This window comes from Calonectris borealis, unplaced genomic scaffold, assembly GCF_964195595.1.
Source record: "Calonectris borealis unplaced genomic scaffold, bCalBor7.hap1.2 HAP1_SCAFFOLD_93, whole genome shotgun sequence".
Taxonomy (NCBI): Eukaryota; Metazoa; Chordata; class Aves; order Procellariiformes; family Procellariidae; genus Calonectris; species Calonectris borealis.
In genome coordinates this window covers 282,014-307,771 of record NW_027441486.1, presented here as the reverse complement: position 1 = coordinate 307,771, position 25,758 = coordinate 282,014, and the positions used below count along the sequence as shown (strand labels likewise).

The 25,758-nt window shown below is 74.8% G+C and overlaps 4 protein-coding genes across 8 annotated transcripts; 1 reads left to right on the top strand and 3 right to left on the bottom strand.

Annotated features, from left to right (window-relative positions):
* Positions 1-415: 415 nt before the first annotated feature.
* LOC142076698 (vesicular glutamate transporter 1-like) lies at positions 416-5,838 on the bottom strand. The gene is made up of 12 exons (XM_075139095.1): positions 5,374-5,838; positions 4,357-4,582; positions 3,993-4,111; positions 3,797-3,911; positions 3,492-3,579; positions 3,302-3,388; positions 3,085-3,224; positions 2,419-2,565; positions 2,179-2,311; positions 1,593-1,703; positions 1,387-1,514; positions 416-921 (listed from the first exon to the last, which is right to left on the bottom strand). The coding sequence occupies exons 1-12, from the start codon at positions 5,433-5,435 to the stop codon at positions 634-636; spliced, it is 1,644 nt and encodes a 547-aa protein (XP_074995196.1). The 5' UTR covers positions 5,436-5,838; the 3' UTR covers positions 416-633.
* Positions 5,831-8,686, bottom strand: PIH1D1 (PIH1 domain containing 1). 5 transcript variants are annotated; one of them, XM_075139097.1, is made up of 11 exons: positions 8,607-8,686; positions 8,299-8,391; positions 8,149-8,212; positions 7,882-8,070; positions 7,738-7,799; positions 7,574-7,658; positions 7,168-7,261; positions 7,030-7,059; positions 6,854-6,944; positions 6,236-6,382; positions 5,831-5,994 (listed from the first exon to the last, which is right to left on the bottom strand). In XM_075139097.1, the coding sequence occupies exons 2-11, from the start codon at positions 8,386-8,388 to the stop codon at positions 5,962-5,964; spliced, it is 885 nt and encodes a 294-aa protein (XP_074995198.1). In that variant the 5' UTR covers positions 8,389-8,391; positions 8,607-8,686; the 3' UTR covers positions 5,831-5,961. The 5 variants fall into 5 exon arrangements, with proteins under 5 accessions (XP_074995198.1, XP_074995200.1, XP_074995201.1 ...); XM_075139099.1 differs by having other exon boundaries at positions 6,887-6,944; XM_075139100.1 differs by lacking the exon at positions 6,236-6,382.
* LOC142076685 (aldehyde dehydrogenase family 16 member A1-like) lies at positions 8,387-18,391 on the top strand. The gene is made up of 21 exons (XM_075139074.1): positions 8,387-8,390; positions 8,600-8,826; positions 9,472-9,574; positions 9,655-9,781; positions 10,194-10,372; positions 10,449-10,526; positions 10,663-10,850; positions 11,008-11,163; positions 11,276-11,467; positions 11,920-12,018; positions 12,168-12,304; positions 12,380-12,473; positions 12,716-12,801; positions 12,884-12,973; positions 13,129-13,330; positions 13,690-13,872; positions 16,354-16,407; positions 16,533-16,676; positions 17,217-17,349; positions 18,013-18,095; positions 18,189-18,391. Exons 1-21 carry the CDS (start codon positions 8,387-8,389, stop codon positions 18,369-18,371), a joined length of 2,742 nt encoding a protein of 913 aa, XP_074995175.1. The 3' UTR covers positions 18,372-18,391.
* A 261-nt stretch (positions 18,392-18,652) lies between these two features.
* LOC142076709 (uncharacterized) lies at positions 18,653-23,182 on the bottom strand. Its single transcript, XM_075139115.1, has 14 exons — positions 23,068-23,182; positions 22,868-22,966; positions 22,369-22,549; positions 22,229-22,290; positions 21,681-21,753; positions 21,418-21,558; positions 21,102-21,219; positions 20,946-20,996; positions 20,597-20,854; positions 20,391-20,450; positions 20,106-20,170; positions 19,340-19,415; positions 19,153-19,265; positions 18,653-19,051 (listed from the first exon to the last, which is right to left on the bottom strand). Exons 1-14 carry the CDS (start codon positions 23,180-23,182, stop codon positions 18,898-18,900), a joined length of 1,566 nt encoding a protein of 521 aa, XP_074995216.1. The 3' UTR covers positions 18,653-18,897.
* Between the last annotated feature and the right edge of the window lie 2,576 nt (positions 23,183-25,758).

The window sequence follows — 25,758 nt, the reverse complement described above, 5'->3', positions numbered from 1 at the left end:
GGAGGGGCCATGGTGCGCGGAGCCGCCCCCGCACGTTTATGGAGTTATGGAAATGAGGGGGCGGGGCCTGGGCTCTCCCTCACCCTGCGGGGTCCTAAAAACCTCGGGGTCCCCCAGTGCCCCCCGCTCACCCTCCGTGTCCCCAGTATCTCCCAGTACATCCCCCAGTGCCACCCCCCAGTACCTCCCAGTACCTCCCAGTGCCCCCCACTCACACCCCGTGTCCCGAGTATCTCCCAGTACATCCCCCAGTGCCACCTCCCAGCGCCCCCCAGTACCTCCCAGTACCTCCCAGTGCCTGCCCAGTACCTCCCAGGACCCCCCTAGCGGGCCAGGCGCGCAGTTCACACAGACTCGGGGGGCCGATCCAGGGGCCGCAGCCCCCCCTGTATTTATATATGTACAGCCGGGGGGGGGGGCGGCCTTGGGGGGTCCTGGGGGCACCGCGGGGGGGATGGAGGGGGCCTCTGAGCGGGAGGGGGGGTGCTCCGGGGGGCTGGAGGGTCCCAGGGGGTCCCTGGGGGTTCCTTTGGTGGTCCCGGGGGGTCCCTGGGGGGGACTTTGGTGGTCCCGGGGGGTCCCTGGGGGGGGGTTTCCCGGTGGTCCCGGGGGGTCCCCGGCGGCGATGGGGGCTCACCCGTGGGTCTCCCCGTGGGGGCCGGGGGCAGGGGTGGTGCCGGTGGCCCCGTACCCCGCGGGGGGCCCGCCCGGGGGTCCCCCCCCGCCCCCCCCTTCCTCCTCCCCCTCCCCCTCCCCCTCCTCGTCGCTGTCCCCGCCCCTGGGCGCCAGCGGCTCCGCCTCCTCGCGCGGCGGCTCCGCCCACCGCTGCGGCTCCCCCGAGGCGAAGGCGCCGTAGAAGGCCACGCCGCCGTAGTGCACCAGCGCCGCGATCAGGAAGACCCACTGCCACTCCTCCCGCGTCTGCCAATCCGCCGCCGCCGCCGACCACCGCCGGCCAATCGGCGACACGCGGGGGCGGGCGCGCGGGGCGAGGGGGCGGAGCCGGGCCGGGCCGGGCCGGAGCCGATGTGATGGGCGTGGTCGGGGGAGGGCGGGGCCAGGACAGGGGCGGGGCCGAGGGAAGGGGTGGGCCGAGGCAAGGGGGCGGGGCCAGAGGGAGGCGGTGAGTGCTGGGGTCCTAGTGCCCCCCCAACCCGCGTGTCCCCCCCAGTCCTAGTGCCCCCCTTGGGTCCCCACTGCCCCCCGGGTCCTAGTGCCCCCCCAAAGCCCCTCGTTTCCCACCACACAACCCCTTGCCCCCCCGGGTCCTAGTGCCCCCCCCCAAGGTCCCCATTACTCCCCAAGCCCCTATTCCCCCCCCGGGTCCTAGTGCCCCCCTGGGTCCCCCTCGTCCCCCCGCCCTGCTCCCCGCCCTGTCCCCCCCACCTTGTGCCGGGTGAGGGCCCCCACGATGAGGGGACAGACCATCCCCGAGAGCGTCCCCACCCCGTTGGAGAGCCCCATCAGCACGCTGGCGTAGCGGGGGGCGATGTCCAGGTGGTTGACGTTGAACCCTGGGGAGGGGGCAGGGGGGGTCACCCACACGTGTGTCCCCCCGTGTCCCCCCCCCATCCCCGCATCCCCATCCCCACCGGAGATGGCGAAGCCGCTGAAGCCGACGGCCAGGACGAGGAAGGAGATGGCGACGGCGCGGGACCGCGAGTACCCCACCACCAGCAGCAGCGTTGCCTCCATGCCGAAACCTGGGGGGGCCGGGGGGGGTCACCCGGGGCCACCCCAGCCCCCCCCATCTGCCCCTGGCGGCCCCCAACAACCCCTGATTACCCCCCAGTTTCTCCCCATTCTCCCCCAGGACCCCCTGTGCCCCAGCCCCCTGTCCCCCCATGTCCCCCCTTGTCTTCTCCATGTATCCATGTCCCCCCCATGTCCCCTCTGTGTCCCCCCCATATCCCCCCCACATCCCCTTCCCTGTCCACTCTGTGTCCCCTCATGTTCCCCCCATGTCCCCCTCCCTGTCCCTTCTGTGTCCCCCCACGTCCCCCTCCCTGTCCCTTCTGTGTCCCCCCCCCGTCCTCCCCTTGTCTCCCTCCACGTCGCCCCCAATACCTCCCCGTCCTCCCCCACGTTCCCTCTCACAATCCCCTCCGTGTCCCCCCACGTTCCCCCCCGGCCCCCTGGGTGCCCCTTGTCCCCCTGTGTCCCCCCTCCTCCCCTCACCGCCGCAGTTCATCATCTTGCGGACGTTGGTGGTCGACATCAGCCCCCGGGAGCGCAGGAAATCCGCGATTTGGCCCCCGATGGGGACGACGATCGTCATCACCAGGTGGGGCAGGGCCGAGAGCAGCCCCACCTGCGGGGCCGTCAGCCGTGGGGCGCCCGCACCCCGGGGTCCCCCCCGGACGCCGGGGTCCCCCCCCGATGCCAGGGTCCCCCCCCGGGGTGGGGGCGGGGTCCCACCTTGCTGATCTCGAAGCCGAAGACCTCCTCGAAGTAGGCGGGCTGGCTGATCAGCAGCAGGTAGAAGGTCCAGCTGCGGCAGAAGTTGGCGACGATGATGGCGTAGACGGGCATCGAGGTGAAGAACTGCCGCCAGGGCGTGGCCAGCTGTGGGGGCAGGGCTGCCAGCGACCTCCCGACCCCTGACCCCCGACCCTGCTGCCGGTGACCCCCACCCCCTGACCCCGCTGCCGGGGACCCAAGGCTCGGCCCCGAGCCGGCACCCAGCAAACCTCTCCCTGGAGCCACCTCTGACCCCTGACCCTCGACCCCGCGGCCAACGACCCCCAGGACTGACCTGACCCTTAATGCCACCGCTGACCCCTGACCCCTTCTCTGACCCCTGAACTGACCCTGGCCTAACCCCTCTTTAACCCTACTGCCAGTAAGCCTCGGGTCTGACCTGACCCCAGCTTTGACCCCTGACCCGACCCCATCTTTGACCCCTGACTCAGCCCCTGACCCACCTGACCTCCAGCGCCCCGACCCCTTGGGACTCCGCTCTGACCCCTGACCCTTGACCCCGCTACCCATGACCTAACACGACTCCTGACCCCGGTGCCCCCAACCCAGCACCGCCCTCCCCCTGCTGCTGGGTCATGACCCCTGACCCCCGACCCCGCCCACCAGCAGGGGGTTGCTGCCGACGCTCTCCCCGATGCTCTCCTCGATGTACTTCCGCTCCTCGGGGGAGATGGTGGGGTGCTGGGCCGGGCTCTCGTAGGACACCAGCACCCAGAAGAGGTACCAGCACACCCCGAAGCTGCCTGGGGGCGGGCGGGGTCAGGGCGGGGCCGGGGGAGGGGCCCGGGAGGGGGCGTGGGGGGGGTGGGGCGCGTCTCACCGTAGACATAGAAGACGGAGCTCCAGCCCGTGTACTGCACCAGGACGCCGGCCAGCGGCATGGCCACCACCGCGCCCGCGTAGGAGCCTGCGCCGGGGACCCGGGCGTCGGCGGGGGGCGGCGGCCCCGTGACCCTCCCCTGCCCGGGGAGCCAGGCGGGTCCCCCCGCCCCCACCCCGCCCTGCCCTACCGCAGAAGGCCGTGGTCGCCAGGCGGCTCCTCTCCAGGGGCGGGGCCCACTTGCTCCAGATCCCGTGACACGCCGGGTAGGTCACGCCCTGGGTGGGGCAGGGTGGGGCACGCTCGGCCCCGCCCACCATGAGGGCTGAGAAAGGGGCGGGGGCGATTCTGGCCCCACCCCTTCGTGTCCCTCACCCAATACCCCTCTCCCCGCCCGCCCGCAGCAGCCAATAGGGAGCGGCCACCCGCCTCCCAGCCCCGCCCCCCTGTGGCCTCAGCGACCAATGGGGAGCGTCACGGCGGCCCCGCCCTCACCTCCACCAGCCCCTGCAGCACGCGGACGGTGATGACGCAGCCCACGTGGGTGCGGGCGGCGGCCGGGATCAGCATGTTGAGGAGCGACGTGGAGACGATGGCGAGGCCGAAGACCCTGGGGGGGGGGGGGGAACGTGCAACGGCCCCGCGTGCTGGGGCTGCTGCCCCTCCCCCCACCCCCCTGCCCCTCCCCCACCTGTTGGCCGCGAATTTCTGGGCGATGAAGCCCCCGGGGATCTGGGTGACGATGTACCCCCAGAAGAAGGAGCCGTGGATCATCCCCACCGTCTCGGGGTCCCAGTTGAACTGGGCGTGCTGGGGAGGGGGGGGTAGGGGGGTCACGACAGCCGGGACCCCCTGAGCCTGCCCCCTCCTGACCATGGCCCCCAACTTCCCCAGCCCCCCCCCGTACCTGCCCATCCTCCCGTGTCCCCCCAGACCTGCCTGTGCCCCCCATGCCCCCCAGCGCTGCCCAGTCCCCCCAGTCCCCCCATACCTGCCCGTGCCCCCCAGTCCCCCCAGTCCCCCCATACCTGCCCGTGCCCCCCAGCCCCCCGTACCTGCCCGTGCGCCCCGTTGACCATGCTGACGACGGCCACCCCCAGGTTGCAGCGGATGCCGAAGCTGATGCAGAAGCCGATGGCGCAGAGCACGGCGATGCCGTAGCGCCGGGGGAGGCCGCAGCAGGTGCAGTCCAGCACCGGGGGGTGCGGGGGGGCCCCACTGGAGCCCCCCCCAGGGCCCAGCTCCAGCCCCTCTGCATCCTCCTGCCGCCGCTCCAGGGCCCTGCAGGGATGGGGGTCCCCGGGCTCATGGGGTCCCGGGGGACACAGAGGGTGGCTCCGGTCACCCCACATCCTGGAGCCCCCCCCAGCCCCTTGGGCCCCCCCTCCCCGTGGGGCCCCACAGCCCCCATATCCTGCAACCCCCACGTCCCCCCCGTGCACCCAAACCCCCCTTGTCCTGCAGCCCCCCGTGTCCCACCTCCCCCCGGTGTCTCCCCCCACATCCCCCCCGTGTCCCCAGGTCCCCCCTGCCCCCCCCGCCCGGCGGCAGCGGATTATTGCAGCTCTAAATCCCCTGTCTGAGCCCCCGGGGGCGGGGGACGAGGACACCCACGCGTGTGACGGCCACACACGGACCGGGGCAGGGGGGGGGGGCCAGACCGGGGCACACGTGTGTGCAAGCCCCCAGCCCCCTCCCACCCCCCCACCCCACGCGTGTGCCCCGGCCCCGCCACCCTCACGTTTACGTAACTGGGGGGGGATTAGGGGCAGCCAAGGCGGGGGACAGCGATGTCGGAACCGCTCGCATGCGCGTGTGCAAAGGGGGGGGGGGGGGAAGCGGGGCAGGACCCCCTCCCCCCCCAGGGGTGTGCGGGGCAGCACAAGGAGCCCAGGAACCAGCCCCCCACCCCAACGCCTGGGTCCCCCTGGATACCTGGGTCCCCCCCCCAGACGCTGAGTCCCCCCCAAGACGCCAGGGTCTCCCCCCAGATGTCTGGGTGCCCCCCCCAGAGGCCAGGGTTCCCCCCCAGAGGCCAGGGTCCCCCCCCCGACGCCGGGGTCCCCGCTCACCGGTGCAGGCGGCCCAGGCCAGCCCCCACCTGCCGCCTGAACTCCTCCCTGTTGAACTGCATGGCGGCTCAGGGCTCCATCTCCGCCGGACGCCGGGGGTCCCCCCCCCCCCGGATAGCGGGGTCCCCCCCCTCGCCCCCCACCACCTGGCCGCCTCCCCTCGGCCGCCCGGGTGCTCTCTCCCGCTCCCGGCCGCCCGGGTGCTGTGGGAGCCCCCCCCCCCGCCCCGGCTCAGCGCTAAATCCCCCCCGGCGTGGGCAGAGCCCCCCCCCACCGCACAGGGGGAGGGGCAGGCGCTGCGGGGCCTGTCCCCGGGGTGGGGCAGTAGGGGGCGCAATTGCTCTGCGCTGGGGGGGGGGAGGGGGGGACTGGGGGGGCTGGGGGTGCTGCCCCCTCCCCCGCAGTCGTGGGGACCCCGGTGTCGGGGGGGCACCCGTCGCACACGCCCACACACACGTGCTGGGGTGACCCTTTATTGCGAGTTTTTGTACCAAAAACAGGTGGGAAAAGGGGACCCCGGTGTCGGGGGGGGGACCCCGGTGTTGGGGGGGGAGGGGGACCCCGGCCTCAGGGGGGGGCCCCGCCCCCTCACGCCTGCAGGGGCATCGTCACAGTGAGGACCTGTGGGGAGAGGTCAGAGGTCAGGGGTCAGCTGGGGGCAGCACCTCCTGGGGAAGGGGTGGGGCCACAAGAAGGGGTGGGGCTGGCTACAGGGGGGTGGGGTCAGGGAAAAGGTGTGGTTGAGGTGGGTGTGGTTAGGAATCACCATGGTTACCATTTCCTAGGTGATATGAGTAGGTGGGGCCAAGGGCAGGGCAAGGGGCGTGGCCAGAGATTACCTGGTTACCACGGCGACAGTTACCTTGGTGCGCCGGTGGAAGCGGGCGTGGCAGCGGGCAGGGTCGGGGGGGAGGGGCAGCCCCAGCTCCAGGAGGGGGGGGCCCCCCTCTGCCCCCCCCAGCACCAGCCGCTCCTCACTCAGCCCCAGCCACAGCGACCCCGCCCCTGCCTGGGCGGGGCAGAGTGCGGTCAGGGGAGGGGCCAGACAGACCCACCCCCAACCTCACCCCCCCAGGGTCCCCCAATCCCCCCCGACCTTTACAGGGACCCCCCCCAGCCCTTTGGTCCCCCCCAGCATCAGGTTGATCCCCGCAGCCCCCCCCAGCCTCATAGCACCCTCCCCAGCCCCCCGCCAAGCCCCACAGCACCCCCCCAGTGCCCCCCCAGCCCCACAGCACCCCTCCAGCGCCCCCTCCAGCCCCCCAGCACCCTCCCCAGCCTCACAGCACCCCCCAGTGGCCCCCAGCATCCCCCCAAACCCCACAACACCCCCCCCCAGCCCCACAGCACTCCCCCAGCCCCCCCAAGCCTCACAGCACCCCCCCAGTGCCCCCCCAGCCTCACAGCACCCCCCGAGCCCCACAGCAGCCTCCCAGTGCCCCCCCAGCCCCACAGCAGGCCCCCCCAGCCCCCCACTCACGGCGTGAGGCAGGAGGACGCGCGCCTGTAGCACCTGTGGGTGCTGGGACGAGGGCTCGGCCACCACCACGAACTGGGGGGGCCCTGGGGGGCTGCAGGGGGGGGGTGGCACAGGTCAGGCGGGGAGGTCCTGGGGTGGGCGGGGGTCCCGTCCCCGCTTGGTCCCACAGCTCCTACCTGGGGGGTGGCGGCAGCTCCTGGGAGGGGCTGTGTGGGGAAATGGATCAGAGGGAGGTGGGGGGAGACAGGGGGGTCCTGGGGGACCCCGGGAAGGTGGGGGGGGGTCCCAGGGGGTGTCAGGGGGGCCCCACTCACCCCTCGAGCTCCTGGATGTGGGGCCGGGGCCGCGCCCGGATGTTCTGGGCCGAGATGGAGCCCATGAACTTGCGGTTCTGCAGCACCCGCCAGCCTGGGGGGGGCGGGGGGGTCATGGGGGTGCAAGACCCCCCCCCCAACCCTCCCCTGACATCCCAACCCCCCCCGGCACCCCACCCCCATCCCAGGGCCCCCCCACCGCTGCCCCCATTCTCTCCACTGTTTCTACTCCCCCCAGTTTATGCCCCGCATCCCCAGTGCCCCCAGTTGTACCGCCCCAACTTGTCTCAGTTCCTCCCCCATTCCTTCCCAGTTCTCCCCAGTCCCAGCTTCCCATCTCTGTTCCCAGTCTCCCCCCACCCCGGTCCCCCCCCCAGCTGCTCCCAGTAGCCCCAGTCCCCCGCACCGGTCAGCTCCAGCTCCACCCCGTACTTCTCCGACAGCCCCTCCATGGCCACCGTCAGGAAGAACTCCAGGTACAAGGGGTCAGCCTAGGGGGGTGGCGGGGGGGGTTAGGGCCCCCCAATTCCCCCCACAAGCCCCCCAATCCCCCCCCAGCCCCCCCCTCACCTGGAGCGTGCGGAAGAACCCCGAATTCACCACCACGTCGTAGGCGGTGCAGCCCCGGCCGCCTGCGGGAGACGGGGGGGGGGCGTCAGAGGGGGGTTTGGGGGGCTCGGGAGGGGTCGGGGGGGGGGGTTTGGGGGGTCTTACCGCGGTCCAGCTCGGCGTGGGGCTCCCCCAGGCTCATGGGGATGCGGAAGGCCCCGGCAGCGGTGGGGGGGGTGTGGAGGAGGCGCCGCAGCCCGGGCGGGGACAGCGGGGGGGGCGGGGGCACCTCCCCCGAGTGACAGACGTTGACGAAGACCTTGGCCCCCCCCGCCCGGGTCTTCACGCACAGCCCTGGGGAGGGGCAGGGGTGTCAGGGGGCGGCCGGGCCCCCCACGACACCCCCCTCAACCCTCCCCGGAGCCCCCCTACCTGGCTGCGGGGTGACAGCGCGGGCGGGGGCCGCGGGGGGGGGGTCCTCATCCTCCTGGGTCACCTGGGGGGCAGAGGGACGGCGCGGGTCAGTACCAGGACCCCTCACCCGGGACCCCGCCCCGGTCCCGTCCTCCCCCCCGGCCCCACCTGCAGCAGGAGCCGCCGCAGCGCCTCGTCATCCCCCTCCTCCGCCTCCAGCTCGGCCGACAGCAGCGACGGGTCCGCGGGGGCCGCCATGGGCTGGGGGGAGGGGGGGAACGTGGGGAACCCGGTCCGGGGGGGCCCAGCGGCCTCTAACGCCCCCCGGGCCCCGCCGCACCCCAGCCCCACGCGGGCTCCCCCGGTCCCAAGAACCCCCCCGGGGACCACCCCCGGCCCCCTGAGACCCCTCAGGGCCCCCCGGGACCCCCCCCGCTCCCCTGAGACCCCTCAGGGCCCCCCCGCGCAGCCGTTACCGGCCGCCGCTTCCTCCCGCCGCGCGGTACTTCCGGTTCCGGCGGCGGGCGGGTCCCGTCTCTATGGTTCCGCGGCGGACGGCGGGGCCACTCCCTCCGCCCGGGCGCTCGTCTCGCTGGTGCGGCGGCGGCGATGGCGGCGCTGGGGCCCCTCCCGGTCCCGGGGATCTTCAGCACCATGGAGGAGGGGCCGAGGCCCGGGGGGGCCGCACCGGGGGAGGTGAGGGGGTCCCGGGGGGCACCGGAGGGGCACATGGGGGGTCCTGGGGGGTCCTGGGGGGCTGCGAGGGGCCTGGGGGGCACATGGGGGGTCCTGGGGGGGGCCGTGGGGGGGTCCTGGGGAACTCAGGGGGCTCTTGGGGGGGTCCTGGGGGGCTGGGGGGGGCCATGGGGGCACATGGGGGAGTCCAGGGGAACTCAGCGGGCTCTTGGGGGGGTCCTGGGGGGCTGCGAGGGGCTTTGGGGGGTCCTGGGGAACTCAGGGGGCTCTTGGGGGGGTCCTGGGGGGACTGGGGGGGGCCATGAGGGGTCCTGAGGGAGCAAATGGGGCTGGCGGAGGGCACTGAGGGACACTGGAGGGGCCCATGAGGGGTCCTGGGGGGGTCTTGGGGGGCCCATGGGGCCGGGGGGGGTCACAGGGGAAGCCCTGGGGGGGTCCTGGGGGACACTGGGGGGGTGGGGGGTCCCCGGATGCCTGGGTCCTCTGGGAAGCGCCAGGGTGCGTGGGGGGGACTTTGCCCGCGGCTGAGGGCAGGGCAGCGCCGGGTGCCTGGGTGCCCCCCCCACGGGCCGAAGGTCGTCGGGGGGGAGGGACGGGCTGCGCGCGGTGCTGCAGCCCTGGGGGACCCCGCGTCTGGGCCCCCAGGCATGGCTGGAGACCCACGGCCGGGCCCTGGGGCACTTTGTGGCTGGGACGTGGCTGAAGCCGCCGGGACGGGGGACGCTGGAGTGCCGGGAGGCCGCCACAGGTACAGGAGGGTCAGAGGTCAAGGGTCAAGGTGGGGAGTCAGGGTCAGGGGTCACACCCGCCCTCTCCCCCCCCGCCCAGGGCGGCTGCTGGCGACGGTGCTGCGGGGGGAGGAGGCCGACCTGGCGGCGGCCGTGGAGGCGGCGGCGGCGGCGGCAGCAAAATGGGGGCGGCTGGGGGGTCCCCAGCGGGCCCAGCACCTGCAGCGGTGAGTCCTCGCGACCTCTGGCCCTGATCTGTGACCTCTGACCTCATGGCGCTTCCCACAACCCCTCCATGACCTTTCATTTCTCCCTGTATCCCTCCCTGCTCCATAGCAGTGACCCCGTGTGACCCCATGTGACCCTCTGACCTCGCAGGACCCCGGCACTGTCCCCAGCTCCCTGTGACCCCATGTGACCCTGTGTGACCCCGTGTGACCCCCTGACCTCCCAGGACCCCAGCAGTGTCCCCAGCTCCCTGTGACCCCGTGTGACCCCAGGACCACCTCCTGCTTCCCGTGCCCCCCCCGTGTCCTTGTGCACCCCCACATGTCCCCACGTCCCCCCATGCCCTCGTGCCCCCCGATGTCCCCCCATCCCCCCCCCCCCGCCCTCAGCCCCCTCCCCCTGTCCCCGCAGGCTGGCGGCGGCGCTGGAGCGGGGGGCTGCGGGGGTGGGGGCGGTGGCCGCTCTCTCGGGGGGGCGGCTGCTGGCCCAGGCCCTCGGGGCTGACCTGGAGCTGGGGCTGCGGCTGCTGCGAGTGCCGGCAGGGTGGGCCCGGCTCGGCCCCCCCAGCCTGGGCGGCTGGGCCCCCCTCGGTGAGTGTTCCCCCGGGACCCCTGGGACCCCGGCACCCCCCCAGGACCCCCGCTGAGCCCCCCCCGCTGTCCCCAGGGGTGGTGGCCGTCCTGATGTCAGGTCCCTGCTCCCTGGCGGCGCTGCTCTGGAAGCTGGGACCCCTCCTGGCCATGGGTGAGTGGGGGGACCCCCGCCTCTTGGGGGGGCACCTGGCGTTTAGGGGACTCAGGCGTCCAAGGAGGGCACCCCGGTGTTTGGGGGACCCGGGGGGCTTCCCAGGCCCCCCGGGGGACCCAGGCATCCTGTGCAGGCAACGCGGCGCTGGTGCTGCCGCCGGCCGAGGCCCCGCTGGCGCCGCTGCTGGTGGCGGAGCTGAGCGGAGAGGGGGGGGCGCTGCCCCCTGGGCTGCTCAACGTGGTGACTGGGACCCCCTGCCTGCGCCGCGCCCTCCGTGCCCACCCCAGCGTCGCTGCCGTCACCTTCCTCGGCGCCCAGCAGGTATGGGGGGGGCGGCCCTGCCCCACGGCAGGGGTGGGGGGGTCTGGGGGTGTCCCTGTGTCCCTGTGTCCCCATGTCCCCATACAGGATGTGTCTGGGGGGGGGCCAGGATGTGTCTGGGGAGTCCCCGTGTTCCCATGTGTCCCCCCCCACACAGGAGGAGGTGCAGGATGTGGCCTGGGGGTCCCCATGCCGGGGACCGCGGCTGGGGGTGGCCCAGGGGGGCCGCGTCGTCGTCATCGTCCTCGACTCGGCCGACCTGGACAGCGCGGCTGCCGCTATCGCAGGGAGCGTGGGGACCCCCCCGGCGCTGGTGAGCAGGGGTGGGCTGGGGGGGGGTTGGGGGGGTCCCAGGGGGTTTGGGGGCTCCTGGGCGGGGGCTGGGAGCATCCTGGGGGCTCCCTGACCCCCCCCCGTGTCCCCAGTTCCCATGGGGGGGCTGCATGGTGCTGGCGCAGGAGGGGGTGGTGGAGCCGCTGGAACGACGGCTCCGGGCCCGGCTGGGGGGGCTGCGGGTCGGGGACCCCCTGGACCCCAGCACCGATGTGGGGCCGCTGCCCCCCACAGCCGCCCCCCCCGAGGGGCTGGTGCAGGCGGCGCGTGAGGAGGGGGCTGAGGTGAGGGGGCTCGGGGGGGGCACAGGGGGAGATGGGGGGTGGGAGGGGACATTGGGGGCACGGGGGGACACGGGGGGCTGGGGGGAAATGGGGACGTGAGGGCAGGAGCGGACATGGGAACATGGGGGAGCATGGGAGAACATGGGGGGACCGAGGTGAGGAGGACAAGGGGGGCACAGGGAGGGGGGAGAGGGCACGGGGGGGGGATGTGGGGAGACACGAGGGACATGGAGGGACTGAGGTGAGGGGGGACATGGGGGACACAGAGGGGCTCGGGGCTGGGGTGGGGCCGTGGGGACATCGGGGGGGACACAGGGGGACTGAGGGGGTGGGGTGGGGGGGTATGGGGGCGGGCCGAGGCATGTGGGGTCTGTTGGGGGGTCCCCAGATGCCGGGGTCCCCATGGGGGGGGTTTGGGGGTACCCGGACGCGGGGGTCCTTTGTCCCCCCAGGTTTTCCAGCCGCCGGTGACGCTGCCCCCGGGGGGACGCTTCTACCCCCCCACCCTGATCACGGGGGTGGCCCCCACCTCGCGCTGCCTGCGGGAGCTGGTGGGTGCCTGGGGGGGGGGCAGGAGCTCCGAGGGGGGCCCAAAAATGGGCGGGGGGAGGGCAACAAGGGGAGGGGGTGGCACAGACAGCCGGGGGGGGAGTGCAGGGTGGGGGGCGCGGGCTGGGGGTCACCCGCTGTTCCCCCCCAGGCGCCGGGGCCGGTGCTGGCGCTGCTGCCCGTGCGCTCCCCGGGGGAGGCCGTCACCATGGCCTCGAGGCTGCCCCACGTGGCCGCCGGCGCCGTCTGGGCCCAGGACGTGACCTTCGCCCTCGACGTGGCCGACAGGTGACCCCGACCCTTGACCCCCGATCCCCTCACCTTGACCCCCGTTCCTCTTACCTCTGACCTCTGACTCTGCAGGCTGCCCCTGGGCCTGGTGTGGCTCAATGCGATCAACCTGCTGGACCCCCTGGGGGGCTGCGCCGGGGGGGCCGGGGCCGGCGACGGCCTGGAGGTGAGGGGGGGGTCCAGGGGGGGCTGGGGCTGGGTTGGGACTGCCGGGGGTCCCGGGGGTGGGGCTGGAGGAGTCTCGGGGGGCTCTGGGCTCCCTGGGGTGGCCCTGGGCGGTTTGTGGGGGGCCATGGGGGAGCCAGGGGGGTGGCAGGGGGGCTGGGGGAGCCCCAGGAAGGTTTCGGGGACCCCATGGGACCCCGGGGGCTGCAGGGTCCCAGTGCAGACAGGCCGTCCCCCCCCCAGGCGCTGCGGGAGTTCGCGTGTCCCCCCTGGGAGCCCCCCCTGGGGCCAGGGACCCCCCTCGAGACCCTCCTGGACCAGGAGCTCAGGTAATGCCCACCCCTCGTGCAGCTCGGGGACTCCCCGCAGCCAAGCCCTCTGACCCCTGACCCCTGACCCTGCCACCCCCAGCCCAGAGCTGGTCCCCGGGGGGCCCGTGGTGGCCCCTGACTCCGCTGACGTCGCTGCTGCCGTGGAGGCCGCCCGCCGCGTCGCCCCGGGGTGAGTGACGGGGGGCGGGGGCCGGGGCCCGGACCCCTCGGTCCCTGCGGGGGGAAGGGGGTCCCTGGACCCCTGGGTCCCTGCGGGGGGGGGTCCCCGGACACCCAGGTCTTTGCGAGGAGGGGGTCCCCGGCGCTCCCATGGCCCCTCTGCAGGTGGGGGCGGCTGCCGGGGCGGGCGCGTGCCCGGGTGCTGCGGGAGGCGGCGGCGGCGCTGGGGGGGGGCAGGGCCGTGGGGCCCCCCCAGAGGGGCGGCGACGATGGCAACGACGAGGAGGGTGACGACGGTGACGGGCGGCTGCGGGCGGCGCTGCTGCGGTGGGCGGCCCACGTGGAGCTGATGGGCGGGGTCGTGCAGGTGGGCGGGGCCTGTGGACGGTGGGGCTGGTGGGAGGGGCTGGAGTGGGGGTGAGTGGGAGGGGCCTGAAGGGGGCGGAGCTGGGCAGGAGGGGTGGTGTCTAAGAGTGGAGCCCTGGGGCTGGGTAGGGGGCGTGACAGGGGGCGGGGCCATGCAGCAGGGGGCGGGGCGGGGAAGCAGTAGGCGGGGCTGAGTGCTGCGGGGGGCAGGGCCAGGCAGTGGGGGGGTGAGGCCAGGCAGAAGGGGGCGGGGTGAAGCCGCTGGGTGGGGCCACGAGCAGCGGGCAGAGAGGGGGCGTGGCAGATACATGTGCCCGGGGGCGGAGCCTTGGTGGGGGCGTGGCTAACGTGCTCCTGCAGGAGGTGCCCGGTGGGCGGGCCCTGGTGACGCGCAGCCCGCTGGGGGTGGTGGGCGTGGCCTGGAGCGGACCCCGCCCCCTGCGGCGCGCGCTGGACCTCCTGCCCCCCGCGCTGGCGCTCGGCAACAGCCTCGTGGTGATGGCGCCTCCCGGCGGCCTCGGCCCCGCCCTGCGCCTGCGGCAGGTGGGGACCCCCGGGACCCCCGTGTGCCCCCCGACCCCCCCAGGGGCCCCTTAGGGACCTCCCGGGACCCCCGTGTGCCCCCCGGATCCCCCCAGGGACCCCCGGGATCCCTCAGAGACCCCCCGGGACCCCCGTGTGCCCCCCTGGACCCCTAGGGACCCCCAGGGGCCCCTCAGGGACCCCCGTGTTCCCCCCCCGGGACCCCCGTGTGCCCCCCCAGACCCCCAGGGGCCCCTCAGGGACCCCCATGTTCCCCCCTCGGGAACCCCGTGTGTCCCCCCGGCCCCCGAGGGACCCCCGTGTGTCCCCCGACTCCCCCAGGGGCCCCTTAGGGACCTCCCGGGACCCCCGTGTGCCCCCTTGGGACCCCCCAGGACCCTCGTATGCCCGCCCGGGACCCCCCCACCCTCCCAGGGATCCCCATGGACCCCCCATGCCCCCCCTCCCCAGGACATCCCTGTTGATTCCTCGCCGACGTTCCCCCCCGGGGCTCCCCCACGTCTCCATTCACCCCCTGACCCCCCCTGGTGACCCCCCCCCTCTGTCTGTCCCCAGGCGCTGGTGGCTGCCGGGCTCCCCGGGGGGGCTCTGGCCGTACTGCCGGGGGGAGCCGGGGGCGGCGGGGCCACGCTGGCGCGGCACCACCCCGACGGGCTGTGGCTCTGCGGGGGGGGCCCGGTGAGTAACGGGGGGGACGCGGTGGGGGGGGGGGCTGGAGGGGGGTCCCCAGCCGTGGGGGTCCCCGTGGCGGGGGGGATGTCCCCAGCACTGGGGTGTCCCTGCCCCAGCCCGCTCCCCCCAGCAGCCCCCCCTCCCTGCCCCTCCCAGGACCTCGACTGGGCCTCGGCCGGGAGCGTCGCCCACCTGTGGGTGCCGGGGGGGGCGCTGGGGGGACCGGGGCAGGAGCCGCCCCCCGGCGCCGAGCGGGAGCTGGAGCTGCGCTGCACCCGCCCCCGCTGCCTCTGGGTGCCTGGGGGGGGGCCCTGAGCCCCCTGGCCTCTGAACTTGTGACCCCCACCCCAATAAACCCCCCCAGCCTCCGCCCGTCTGGTGTCTCCGCCCGTGGGGGGGCGTCAATGGGTCCCCCCCGCGCCGCAGGGGGCGCCTCGCACCGCCACGTGCCGGGGTCCCCTCGCGCTCGAGGCAGCCACGCCCTCGGGTTAGAGCGGCGGCGGCGCGCGCGGGGAGGGGCGGGCCGGGTCCCCGGGAGGGGCGGGGGGGGGGGGGCGGCTCCCGGACACCCGGGCGGAGGGGGGGAGGTCCCCGGGGTGGGGCGGCGAAGCCGGGACGCCCGGGTCCCTGGGCGGGGGGAGGCTCCTGGGCACCTGGGTCCCTGGGGGGGGGAAGCTCCCGCATACCTGGGTCCCCTCCCGCACGCCCGGGTCCCTGGGGGGGAGGCTCCCGGGCACCTGGGTCCCTAGGGGGGGAAGCTCCCGCATACCCGGGTCCCCTCCCGCACGCCCGGGTCCCTGGGGGGGGAAGCTCCCGCATACCCGGGTCCCCTCCCGCACGCCCGGGTCCCTGGGGGGGAGGCTCCCGGGCACCTGGGTGCCTGGGCGGGGAGGCTCCCGCACACCCGGGTCCCCACCCCGGACGCCCGGGTCCTTGCCGGGGAGGCACCCGGGTCCCCACCCCGCACGCCCGGTTCCCTCCGGGCCGCGATCCCGCTCGGCCCCGGCACCGCTTTCGCTTTCGGCGGCGGCTCCGCCGCGGTCCTGGGGGGGTCCCGGGGCCCCGCTCACCCCCTCCCCTCGGCCGGCCCCACCCCAGCTCGGCCCCGCCATGGACCCGGCCCCCCCCGGCTCCGCTCTGGTAAGTGGGGACCCCCCCGGGACCCCCATGCCCCCTCCCGCGGCCCCCCCCCCCCCGCCCCTCGGGGCCCCCCCCCCGACTTTTCTCCCCTCCGACCCTGCTTCTCTCTCGGGGCCCCCCATAGCCCCCCCACCTGCCCCAACACCCCTGGACCCCCACGGACCTCCAATCCCCCCCCCAGCCCCCCGGTGCCCCCCCAGGTCCCTCCACCCCCCGGTGCCCCCCCAGGTCCCCCTCCTGCTCCTCCTGGCCGTGCCCCCCCCCGGCAGCTGCTGCTCCTTCGACTTCAACCCCGTCAGCAGCACCTTCAGCACCCACGTGGACGCCCTGGTGAGACCCCCATGGCCCCTCTGTGACCCCTCTGGGAGCCCCGGGACCCCCCCGGGCCCCCCCAGCCCCCTGACCCCCCCTCACACACGTAGACATCCTGGTGAGAGACCCCGAATCCCCCTCCAGGACCCGCCCAACTTTCCTGGGACCCCCCAAACTCTCCTGGGACCCCCAGGACCCCCTCCCCGTAAACCCCCTCCCTTCCCGGGGAAAGCCCCACCTGGGGTCCCCCCCAACCCCCTGACTCCCCCCCCCTCCCCCCCCCCGCGGATTCTCTGGGACCCCTGAGCCCCCCAGCTCTCTCTGGGGACCCCTTAAGCCCCCCCCGCGGTCCCACAGACCCCCTGGCTGATCCTGGACTACCCCGTGGCGATGCCCAGCAACCTGGAGACGGTGAGCGAGACCCCCCTGGACCCCTGCATGTGTCCCCCTGCCCCGTGTCACCCCCCCATCCCCCTGACCCCCAACGCTCCTGACCTGTGTCTCCCCCAACCCCGCAACCCCCCCCGGCCCCCCAGGACAGCCGCTGCTCTGATCTCTGGGGGCTTCACTTCGGGGCGGCGGCGCTGGGGCGCATGGTGGGGGCGGCGGGCGGGGCGCTGGCCCCCCGGCTGCGGGCCATCGCTGCCCACATCGCCTTCGTGGCCGAGTGTCACATCCACGTGAGTGGGGGTCCCGGGGGGGGGGGGGGCGGTGTGACCCTGAGGGAATGAGGAGGAGCTGGGGAGGCTCTGGGGGTCCTGAGAGCAGATTGGGAGGGGCTGGGAGGCTCCGGGGGGGGCTCTGGGGACCCTGCGGGAGTCTGGGGTGGTCCTGGGGGGGGCTCTGGGGACCCTGCGGGAGTCTGGGGGGGGCTCTGGGGGCCCAAGGTAACTCTGGGGGTCCCGGGGGGGCGGCTCTGGGGACCCTGCGGGAGTCTGGGGTGGCCCTGGGAGGGGCTCAGGGGTCCCGGGGGAGGGCTCTGGGGACCCTGTGGGAGTCTGGGGTGGTCCTGGGGGGGGACTCTGGGGGTCCCAGGGGGGGCTCTGGGGACCCTGCAGGGGTCTGTGTGGGTCCTAGGAGAGTCTTCGGGAGGTCCAAGGTAACTCTGGGGGTCTCTGGGTGGGCCTGGGGGAGCTCCGCTGGTGCCAGGGAGATTTGGGGCATTTCTGGGGTTCCCAGGGGGGTGAGGGGGCTCTTGTGACACCCCCCACCCCCCCCAGGACCCCCAGGGCTGCGTCCGGCTGGAGACGGTGAACGTGTCGCAGCTGCTGGGAACCCTCGTGCAGCACCTGGGGGGGCTGCAGGGGCGACCCCCCCACTTCCCCGGCTGCGCCCGCCTGCGCTGCCGCCCAGGTACTGCCCCAGGACCCCCCTGGGGACCCCCGCAGCACCCGTGGGACCCCCAGCCCTCAGGGGCTCCCTGACCCCTTGCAGACCCGTCCCCCCGCACCCATCCTCAGGGATTTGCTGCCCAGAGAACTTTTGGGACCCCCCTGGGGACCCCCCATCCCCTTGGGGAGCCCCCTGAGAGCCCAGGGGCTCCGTGCTCTATGGGGATCTTCCCAGGACCCCCAGGGACCCCCCCCAAGCAAGGGGGATACCTCCCTGCAGCCCCCTCCAACCCCCCGGGGACCCTCCAAAGCCCCCTCGGGCCCCCGCTGACCCCCGTCTTCCCCCAGATCCCCCGCTGACCACCCCTGCGGTGCAGCATGAGGGGACCCCGGGGTCCAGGCTGGGCCCCCCTGCCCCCGGCATCCACGGGCTGGCGCTGCTGGGGGGGCTCGGGGGGGCCCTGGGCCTGGCGGCGGCGGCCTGGGTCCTGTGGAGGCGGCCCTGCGCCCAGGTGGGGATGCGCGGGGGGACGGGCGGGGGTACTGGGAGCACTGGGGAGGAGGGTGGGGGTACTGGGTGAGGGTGGGGGGCACTGGGAGTGGGGCTCTGGGGCTGGTGTGGGGGCGCAGTGGGCGCTGGGAGGGGGGCAGTGGGGGGATGCTGGGCGTCCCCCCCCTCTTTCAGCCCCCCCAGCCCTTGCAGGGGACCCCGGCATCCGAGCAGGATGGGACCTGAGCGGCCGAGCAGGGAGCCAGGGACGGACTCAGGTATGGGGGGGTCCTGGATGTCGGGGTCCCCAGGGTGGGGTGGGGGGCTGCCCAGACGCCTGGGTCCTCACCCCCACCCCCCTCCCCGTTCAGGCTGGCCGGAGACGCTGGTGCCGCAGGATCGGGGCGGCGAGAAAGATGGGGACCCCCCGGATCCCCCCCGGAGGCACAGAGGGATCCTGGGGGCCGCAGGGGGGACCCTCTGGGGGCAGTGACGGGACCCCCCCGAGCCACGGAGAGGCTGGGGGGCCCCGGCCCCCCACGGCCACCCCATAAAGCTGATGTTGAGACGTTGACTGTGGGCTTGGTTTGGGGGGGCTGGAGGGCGGAGCCTATAGCACCCCGAGCCCCCCGCGCCCCTCATGCACCCCAGCGCACCTCGAGGTGGCAATGCTGGGGGGATCCCTGGGGCTCTGCACCCCCAAACCCACCCCAGACCCCCCCACGGGAACACAGGGCTGCGGGGTCCTCCCAGCGGGTGCCCCGGCCTTGTTAGGGCCCAGCTAACGAGGTGCGGTGGCCGGGGGCACCCACTAATGAGGCTGGGGGGGCTGGTTAGCGTGGGGGACCCCCCGCCCTGGTCCCGCTGGCAGCATAAAGGGCCCCGAGGCAGCGCTGTGAGTGCTTCTGTCTGGGAATGGGGAGAGACTGGGAGAACTGGGATGTGCTGGTGAGACGCACAGGGGTCCTGGGAGGAAACTGGGATGGGCTGGTGATGGGTTTGGGGGGACTGGGATGGACTGGGGAAGTCGCAGCAGACCAGAGCTCTCGTGCCCAACGGGTCTTTATCGGGGCGGGGGTCTCACAGGGGCGGGGGTCCCTGGTAGCGCAGCTGGAGCTGGGGCCAGGCAGCCCTGCCGTGGGGCAGCCCCGGCCAGCGGCGGGGCGGGAGGCAGAGCAGCGCCAGCAGCGCCAGCAGCAGCAGCGCCGGCAGCGCCCGCGGCAGCGCCGGCAGCCTGCCGGGAGGGAGAGAGAGGGGCCGTCACCGAGGGGCTTTGGGCCGGGGAGCGGGGACTGGCACCCCGGGCCCTGCAGGGCTGCCTGCTCCCGGCCCTACCTCTCGCTGCGGCCTGGGCGCTGCCGCAGCTCGGCCGGCTCCTCGCCAGCCCCTGCCGGGGCTCCGGGCGCCGCCGTGCCCGCGTCCTCCTCTTCCTCCGCTTGCCCTGTCTCCTGGGCAGAGCCACAGGCCGGGGGGTCAGCGGCCGGGGCCCCCCTCCCCAGGGCACCCATGCCCCCACCCTTACCCGGCACGTTGCCTGGATCTCGGCGCCGAGCGGTTGCGCTGGGACGTCGGCCTCGCCGAGCGGGCACCACGGCCGCCTGTGTGAGGAAGAGGAGGAGTGAGGCGCTGCGAGGCAGTGCCCGGGGGGTACGGTGGGGTGGGGGGGCCAGGCCCTGCGGCAGGTTACGGCAACAGGGAGAAGCCGTCACCGGCAGGCTAGAAGCACGGAGGGGCAGGAGCTGGCCCCGCGTGTGCCCAGCGGGCAGCACCGGGTGCTTCCAAGCCGGGGCCTCGGCAACCGAAGGTGCTCGGCCCCGTGTCCCGGCCCCCTCAGTGGGAGAAACCTGCGCCCCGCCGCCGAGGCACGCGGCTGCGGCGCTGGCTGCTACACGCCCCTGCCTTGCGGCGGTGCAACGGCGTGCCAGCGGAGCCAGGCCGGCAGAGCGGGATCTGGCAGACGGTTGCGGGGCGGAGGCTGTGGTGCCCCGGCTCCAGCTGCCCCCGAGCACCTCCTGCCGCGGCGTGCCGCAGCACGCTGCCGGCAGCCTCGCGGCGGGCGTCCCCCCCGTCCTCGCTCTGCCGGGGGAGTGGTGCTGCGGCCAGTCCCGGTTTTCACCACTTGTCCCTTCTTCCCCACTTCTTAAGGCTTTCAGAGCCGGGCAGCCGGCCAGCAGGATGCCGTGCAATGCGCCCGGCACTTCCTATCATCGAGGAGCTGGCGCTGGGCTCGCGTGCCAGGGACGTCCCACCCACGCGTCCCTCCTGGCCCGGCGGAGGCGGCGACGCACATGGCCCAGGCGTCCTGCATCCGGCCCAGCTGGTCGCGGAGCCGCGTCGTCTCCAGCCGCAGCTCCTGGGGGAGAAAAGTTTTTCAGACGCCGTGGGGCGTTCAGGCACCCTCCGTGTCGCTCTGCCTTCCCCGGGGCAGGACCGGGGGGGGCCCGGCGCCGCCACGTGTTGCCGGTGCAGCTGCTGGGCGCTGGGCTCTGCCTGTGGCCCGGGGGCTCTGGCTTCCCCTGGCTCCCCGTGGCCAGGAGGGGTCGGGGAGCGCCATGGGGCTGGGTATGCCGTACCTGCACCGCCCTGTCGTACTCCCCGAGTGCCACCGTCAGCTCCTCCACCCGCTGCCCTGCCTGCGGAACAGGGGTGGCAGTGAGGGGCTGCGGGGCGTGGGGGGCTCCGGCCGCGGGAGGGGGCTGCGGGGAAGCCCGAGGGCTGCTGGTGGCGAGGGCGGACGCGGTGGTGGCCGGAGCTGCGCGCATCCCTGGGCGGTGCTCACCTGGGCGAGGGCCGCGTCCCGGGAGGAGAGGAGCGCGGTGCAGCGGCAGAGCTGGGCCTGGGCAGAGGGAAGACGATCGTCAGCCAGGGCACGTACCGGCGGCGTGGGACGGAAACCCGCCTCGTTAGTGCTTAACGAAGCGCTTGGCATCGGCCAGGCAGCGTGGCTGCTGCCGCTTACCTCCAGGTCGGTCATCTCAGCTGCCAGTGCCTGGAGCTGCTCCCTCAGCCCGTGGCCCTCGGCCAGCAGCCGCTGGTTCTGCTTGGGGCAAAAGGGGCTGGGGTTCACCGCGACCCTGGCACTGCCGGGGCAGCCCCCGCTTCCCCGCGGCCCCCAGCGGCGTCCTCACCTCCTCCTGGAGGCCATCGGCTCGCAAGCACAGGCACCGCTGCTCCTTTTCCTGGGGAGGGAAGGCACGGGGCCCTGAGCTGCTTCCCCGCGTGCCGGCGTGGCACCTCGGTGGCAGTTGGGCGCTCACTGGGAGCGAGGAGGCCGGGTGTCTCACCAGCTGGCGCGCCTGCCGGCGGAGCTCGCCATTCTCCTCCTCCAGCCCCTTCGTCACGGTCTTCAAGTCCTCCAGCTCCTCGGCGGCAGCTCTGGCCTGCTCCAGCGCCTGCTGGCTGCTACCGGGGACAGCCGGACACCGGCACGTTGGTGCGCTCCCAGAGCCCAGCGGCCCTGACCGTCCCCATCCCCGTGGGTGAGCATCCACCGGCAAGGGGGGCGGCCGCCCACCCCAGCACCCACCACCTGCCCCTGCACCTCTGGGCGCCGGGGTGGCGCGGGGAAGCCCCCAGCCCTGCCCTGCGCCGGTGCCTCACCATCGCAGCTGAGCCTTCAGCTGTGCTATCTCCTCAGCCAGGCGGGCGTTGAGCTCCTCGGCCGACTCGGCGTCCCGCTGCAGCTTGGCGTTCTGGGTGGCCAGCTGCTCGGCACGGCTGCGCAGGCTGGCGGCTTCGGTGCTGCAGGGGTGGGATGTGCCGTCGGTTTGGGGATACTCTGCGGCTGGGGCCAGCATGGCCGGGCGCCCCGCTGCAGAGCGCGGCCGGGACCAGCACTACGTCCCCGGTGAGCTGGCACTTACGGGCTCGCGATGTCCGCGTTGCCGCTGTCGCCTTCGAGCTGCGCAGCTGCTGGGGCCGTGCGTCCTTCTCCGGCTGCAGGACAGGCACAAGGGGATTTCGGGGCTGTGCCGCGCCCCCACCAGCAGCCCCAGCTGAGTGGGCAGTGGTGCTGCTGGGGGACGGAGGGCTCTCCCCCGACGCTGTTGGCGCCTGGCCATCCGTCTGCCCCTTCGCTGTCAGGAGGGACCCGGGGCCGGCAGCACTGAAACAACTTCTCCAGGTTTCAAAGTCATCGGCTCCTGCTGATGCTGCGCCCGCGAGCCAGCGCCCACGTGCCTCCGCAAACACCGTCACCGGTGCCGCTCTCCCCGGCAGGAAGGAAGGAGGTGATGGCTGCAGTTCTCACTGCAGCTGTGGCTGAGCCGCCCTGTCAGGGTGGAGGGGGATGCAACCGCGCTCGCCAGGGCGAGGTGGACACCGGCATCCCACCACGGGTCTGGCAACCCCGCTCCACCAGGCACCAATTCCCCCCTGCTCCCCCTTGGCCCCTTCCTGCGCCGACACCCACCCGCCAGCACTAGGCCGAGGTCGCCTGCCGCTGCGTCCCGCTCCTCGGTGAGCCACGAGCCCCTGGGGAGATAGGAACTGTTGGTTGCGCCGGCCGGTACACAAGGAACTGTGTTCTGGCCCTGGTCCCCTGCCACTGACCCCTCCTGCCGGCACGACGCGATCCACTCCCTCATGACGGCATGGAAGGTGGGCAAGTCCAGCGCCGCGCCCGCTGCCTCAGGGTCCAGCATGCGGCGCAGCGCCCGCAGCTGGCCCTCCTCGACGCTCTGCCCTGTCACTGCCTGCAGGTACTCGACCACCTGCTGCGCCAGCACCATCCCTGTGGCACAGGGTGGGGTGTCGGTCTGTGGGGCCACCCCCTCCCTCACCCGCGGCTGGTGACCATGCACAATCCCCCGGAACAGCAGCCGGGGTGGGACTGGGAAAGGGCCGTGCTATGGGGAGGATGTGGGGCGAGGGGGGTTTGGCGTGGAGGCAGCTTTGGGCTGCCTCCCCATCCCTGCGTGGGGGCAGGCCGAGAGTGGGAGGGTTTTTCCGGTGGTGGAGCTGGATTAACCGCAGGGCGAGCCCTCGAAGGCGCCTTGAAGCCATATCCGGGGCTGCGGCCCCCCCTGCACCGGCACCAGCCCCTCGCTACCTGTCTGCTCAGGGTCGCAGGCGGCGAAGGTGCAGTTGAGGACGAACTCCTCCGAGCAGCAGCTTTTGCCCTGGCGTGTGGCCGTGCTGCCCCGGGCTGCTGGGGGGGAACGGGAGAGGTTATGGAGGGACCTGTCCCTTCGCCCCCCCACCTTGTGTTGCCCGCCAGCTGGAGCGGGAGGGCTGCCGACCGGTACCCACTTTGCGACGGGTCCTGTGGGGTCTCTGACTCCACTGCCGGCAGAGCAGCCTCCAGTGGGGGGCCGGCGGCGCCTGGGGTGCGGGGCGAGGGGGCTGGGGGCCCCTCCGCAGCCATCACGCTGGAGATGGGGGGTGCTCGGGGGTCCCCTCTGCCCCGGGGCACGGCCGGGGTCCTGTGGGCAGGGGCGCCGCTGCCCTGAGGGGACAAGAGGTGCCGGGGGCCAGGCCGGGCCAAGCGGGGCAGCGGGCGCGGTGTTGGAGAGAGAACACGGGAGGGCGGCTCTCCTCAGAGCGGGGTGGGCGCGAGAGAGGCGGGGGAAGGGGCGGGGCCGGGCGCGAGCCGTTCTCGTCCAGGGAGGGAGGCGGGGAAAGGGGCGGGGCCAGGCGCGAGCCGTTCCCGCCCAGGGAGGGAGGCGGGACCCGGCACGAACCGTTCCCGCCCAGGGAGGGAGGCGGGGCCAGGCGCGAGGCGTTCCCGCCCAGGGAGGGAGGCGGGGAAAGGGGCGGGGCGGGCCGCGAGGCGTTCCCGCCCAAGGAGGGAGGCGGGGCCAGGCGCGAGGCGTTCCCGCCCAGGGAGGGAGGCGGGGAAAGGGGCGTGGCGGGCCGCGAGCCGTTCCCGCCCAAGGAGGGAGGCGGGGCCAGGCGCGAGGCGTTCCCGCCCAGGGAGGGAGGCGGGGAAAGGGGCGAGACCCGGCGCGAGGCGTTCCCGCCCAGGGAGGGAGGTGGGGAAAGGGGCGGCACCGGGCGCGAGGCGTTCCCGCCCAGGGAGGGAGGCGGGGAAAGTGGCGGGACCCGGCGCGAACCGTTCCCGCCCAGGGAGGGAGGCGGGACCCGGCACGAACCGTTCCGGCCCAAGGAGGGAGGTGGGACCAGGCGCGAGCCTTTCCCGCCCAGGGAGGGAGGCGGGGAAAGGGGCGGGGCGGGCCGCGAGGCGTTCCCGCCCAAGGAGGGAGGCGGGGCCAGGCGCGAGGCGTTCCCGCCCAGGGAGGGAGGCGGGGAAAGGGGCGAGGCGGGCCGCGAGCCGTTCCCGCCCAAGGAGGGAGGCGGGGCCAGGCGCGAGGCGTTCCCGCCCAGGGAGGGAGGCGGGGAAAGGGGCGGGACCCGGCGCGAGGCGTTCCCGCCCAGGGAGGGAGGCGGGGCCGGGCGCGAGGCGTTCCCGCCCAGGGAGGGAGGCGGGGAAAGGGGCGGGACCCGGCGCGAGCCGTTGCCGCCCAGGGAGGGAGGGAGGCGGGGCCGGGCGCGAGGCGTTCCCGCCCAGGGAGGGAGGCGGGGAAAGGGGCGGTACCGGGCGCGAGGCATTCCCGCCCAGGGAGGGAGGCGGGGAAAGGGGCGGGGCGGGCCGCGAGCCGTTCCCGCCCAAGGAGGGAGGCGGGGAAAGGGGCGCGAGGCGTTCCCGCCCAGGGAGGGAGGCGGGGAAAGGGGCGCGAGGCGTTCCCGCCCAGGGAGGGAGGCGGGGAAAGGGGCGGCACCGGGCGCGAGGCGTTCCCGCCCAGGGAGGGAGGCGGGGAAAGGGGCGGCACCCGGCACGAGCCGTTCCCGCCCAAGGAGGGAGGCGGGGCCAGGCGCGAGGCGTTCCCGCCCAGGGAGGGAGGCGGGGAAAGGGGCGGCACCGGGCGCGAGGCGTTCCCGCCCAGGGAGGGAGGCGGGGAAAGGGGCGGTACCGGGCGCGAGGCGTTCCCGCCCAGGGAGGGAGGCGGGGAAAGGGGCGGGGCGGGCCGCGAGGCGTTCCCGCCCAAGGAGGGAGGCGGGGCCAGGCGCGAGGCGTTCCCGCCCAGGGAGGGAGGCGGGGAAAGGGGCGGTACCGGGCGCGAGCCGTTCCCGCCCAGGGAGGGAGGCGGGGAAAGGGGCGGCACCCGGCACGAGGCGTTCCTGCCCAGGGAGGGAGGCGGGGAAAGGGGCGGGGCGGGCCGCGAGCCGTTCCCGCCCAAGGAGGGAGGCGGGGCCAGGCGCGAGGCGTTCCCGCCCAGGGAGGGAGGCGGGGAAAGGGGCGGCACCGGGCGCGAGGCGTTCCCGCCCAGGGAGGGAGGCGGGGAAAGGGGCGGCACCCGGCGCGAGGCGTTCCCGCCCAGGGAGGGAGGCGGGGAAAGGGGCGGGGCGGGCCGCGAGCCGTTCCCGCCCAAGGAGGGAGGCGGGGAAAGGGGCGCGAGGCGTTCCCGCCCAGGGAGGGAGGCGGGGAAAGGGGCGCGAGGCGTTCCCGCCCAGGGAGGGAGGCGGGGAAAGGGGCGGCACCGGGCGCGAGGCGTTCCCGCCCAGGGAGGGAGGCGGGGAAAGGGGCGGCACCCGGCACGAGCCGTTCCCGCCCAAGGAGGGAGGCGGGGCCAGGCGCGAGGCGTTCCCGCCCAGGGAGGGAGGCGGGGAAAGGGGCGGCACCGGGCGCGAGGCGTTCCCGCCCAGGGAGGGAGGCGGGGAAAGGGGCGGCACCCGGCGCGAGGCGTTCCCGCCCAGGGAGGGAGGCGGGGAAAGGGGCGGTACCGGGCGCGAGGCGTTCCCGCCCAGGGAGGGAGGCGGGGAAAGGGGCGGGGCGGGCCGCGAGGCGTTCCCGCCCAAGGAGGGAGGCGGGGCCAGGCGCGAGCCGTTCCCGCCCAGGGAGGGAGGCGGGGAAAGGGGCGAGGCGGGCCGCGAGCCGTTCCCGCCCAAGGAGGGAGGCGGGGCCAGGCGCGAGGCGTTCCCGCCCAGGGAGGGAGGCGGGGA

What these genes read in the sequence shown, in the direction of transcription:
- PIH1D1 (XM_075139097.1), bottom strand. Translation starts at nt 8,388, where the DNA reads ATGGCGGCCCCCGCGGACCCGTCGCTGCTGTCGGCCGAGCTGGAGGCG. An exon ending in TGCGGCGGCTCCTGCTGCAG is followed by an intron (nt 8,213 to 8,298) that starts GTGGGGCCGGGG and finishes TCTGCCCCCCAG; the next exon opens with GTGACCCAGGAGGATGAGGA. An exon ending in GGTTCTTCCGCACGCTCCAG is followed by an intron (nt 7,659 to 7,737) that starts GTGAGGGGGGGG and finishes CCACCCCCCTAG; the next exon opens with GCTGACCCCTTGTACCTGGA.
- LOC142076685 (XM_075139074.1), top strand. An exon ending in GGGCGGCTGGGCCCCCCTCG is followed by an intron (nt 10,373 to 10,448) that starts GTGAGTGTTCCC and finishes CGCTGTCCCCAG; the next exon opens with GGGTGGTGGCCGTCCTGATG. An exon ending in CGCGCTGCCTGCGGGAGCTG is followed by an intron (nt 12,019 to 12,167) that starts GTGGGTGCCTGG and finishes GTTCCCCCCCAG; the next exon opens with GCGCCGGGGCCGGTGCTGGC.
- LOC142076698 (XM_075139095.1), bottom strand. Translation starts at nt 5,435, where the DNA reads ATGCAGTTCAACAGGGAGGAGTTCAGGCGGCAGGTGGGGGCTGGCCTG. An exon ending in TCAACGGGGCGCACGGGCAG is followed by an intron (nt 4,112 to 4,356) that starts GTACGGGGGGCT and finishes CCCCCTCCCCAG; the next exon opens with CACGCCCAGTTCAACTGGGA. An exon ending in TCGGCAGCAACCCCCTGCTG is followed by an intron (nt 2,566 to 3,084) that starts GTGGGCGGGGTC and finishes CTGCCCCCACAG; the next exon opens with CTGGCCACGCCCTGGCGGCA.
- LOC142076709 (XM_075139115.1), bottom strand. Translation starts at nt 23,182, where the DNA reads ATGGCTGCGGAGGGGCCCCCAGCCCCCTCGCCCCGCACCCCAGGCGCC. An exon ending in CTGCGACCCTGAGCAGACAG is followed by an intron (nt 22,550 to 22,867) that starts GTAGCGAGGGGC and finishes CCTGTGCCACAG; the next exon opens with GGATGGTGCTGGCGCAGCAG. An exon ending in GCGTCGTGCCGGCAGGAGGG is followed by an intron (nt 22,291 to 22,368) that starts GTCAGTGGCAGG and finishes CTATCTCCCCAG; the next exon opens with GGGCTCGTGGCTCACCGAGG.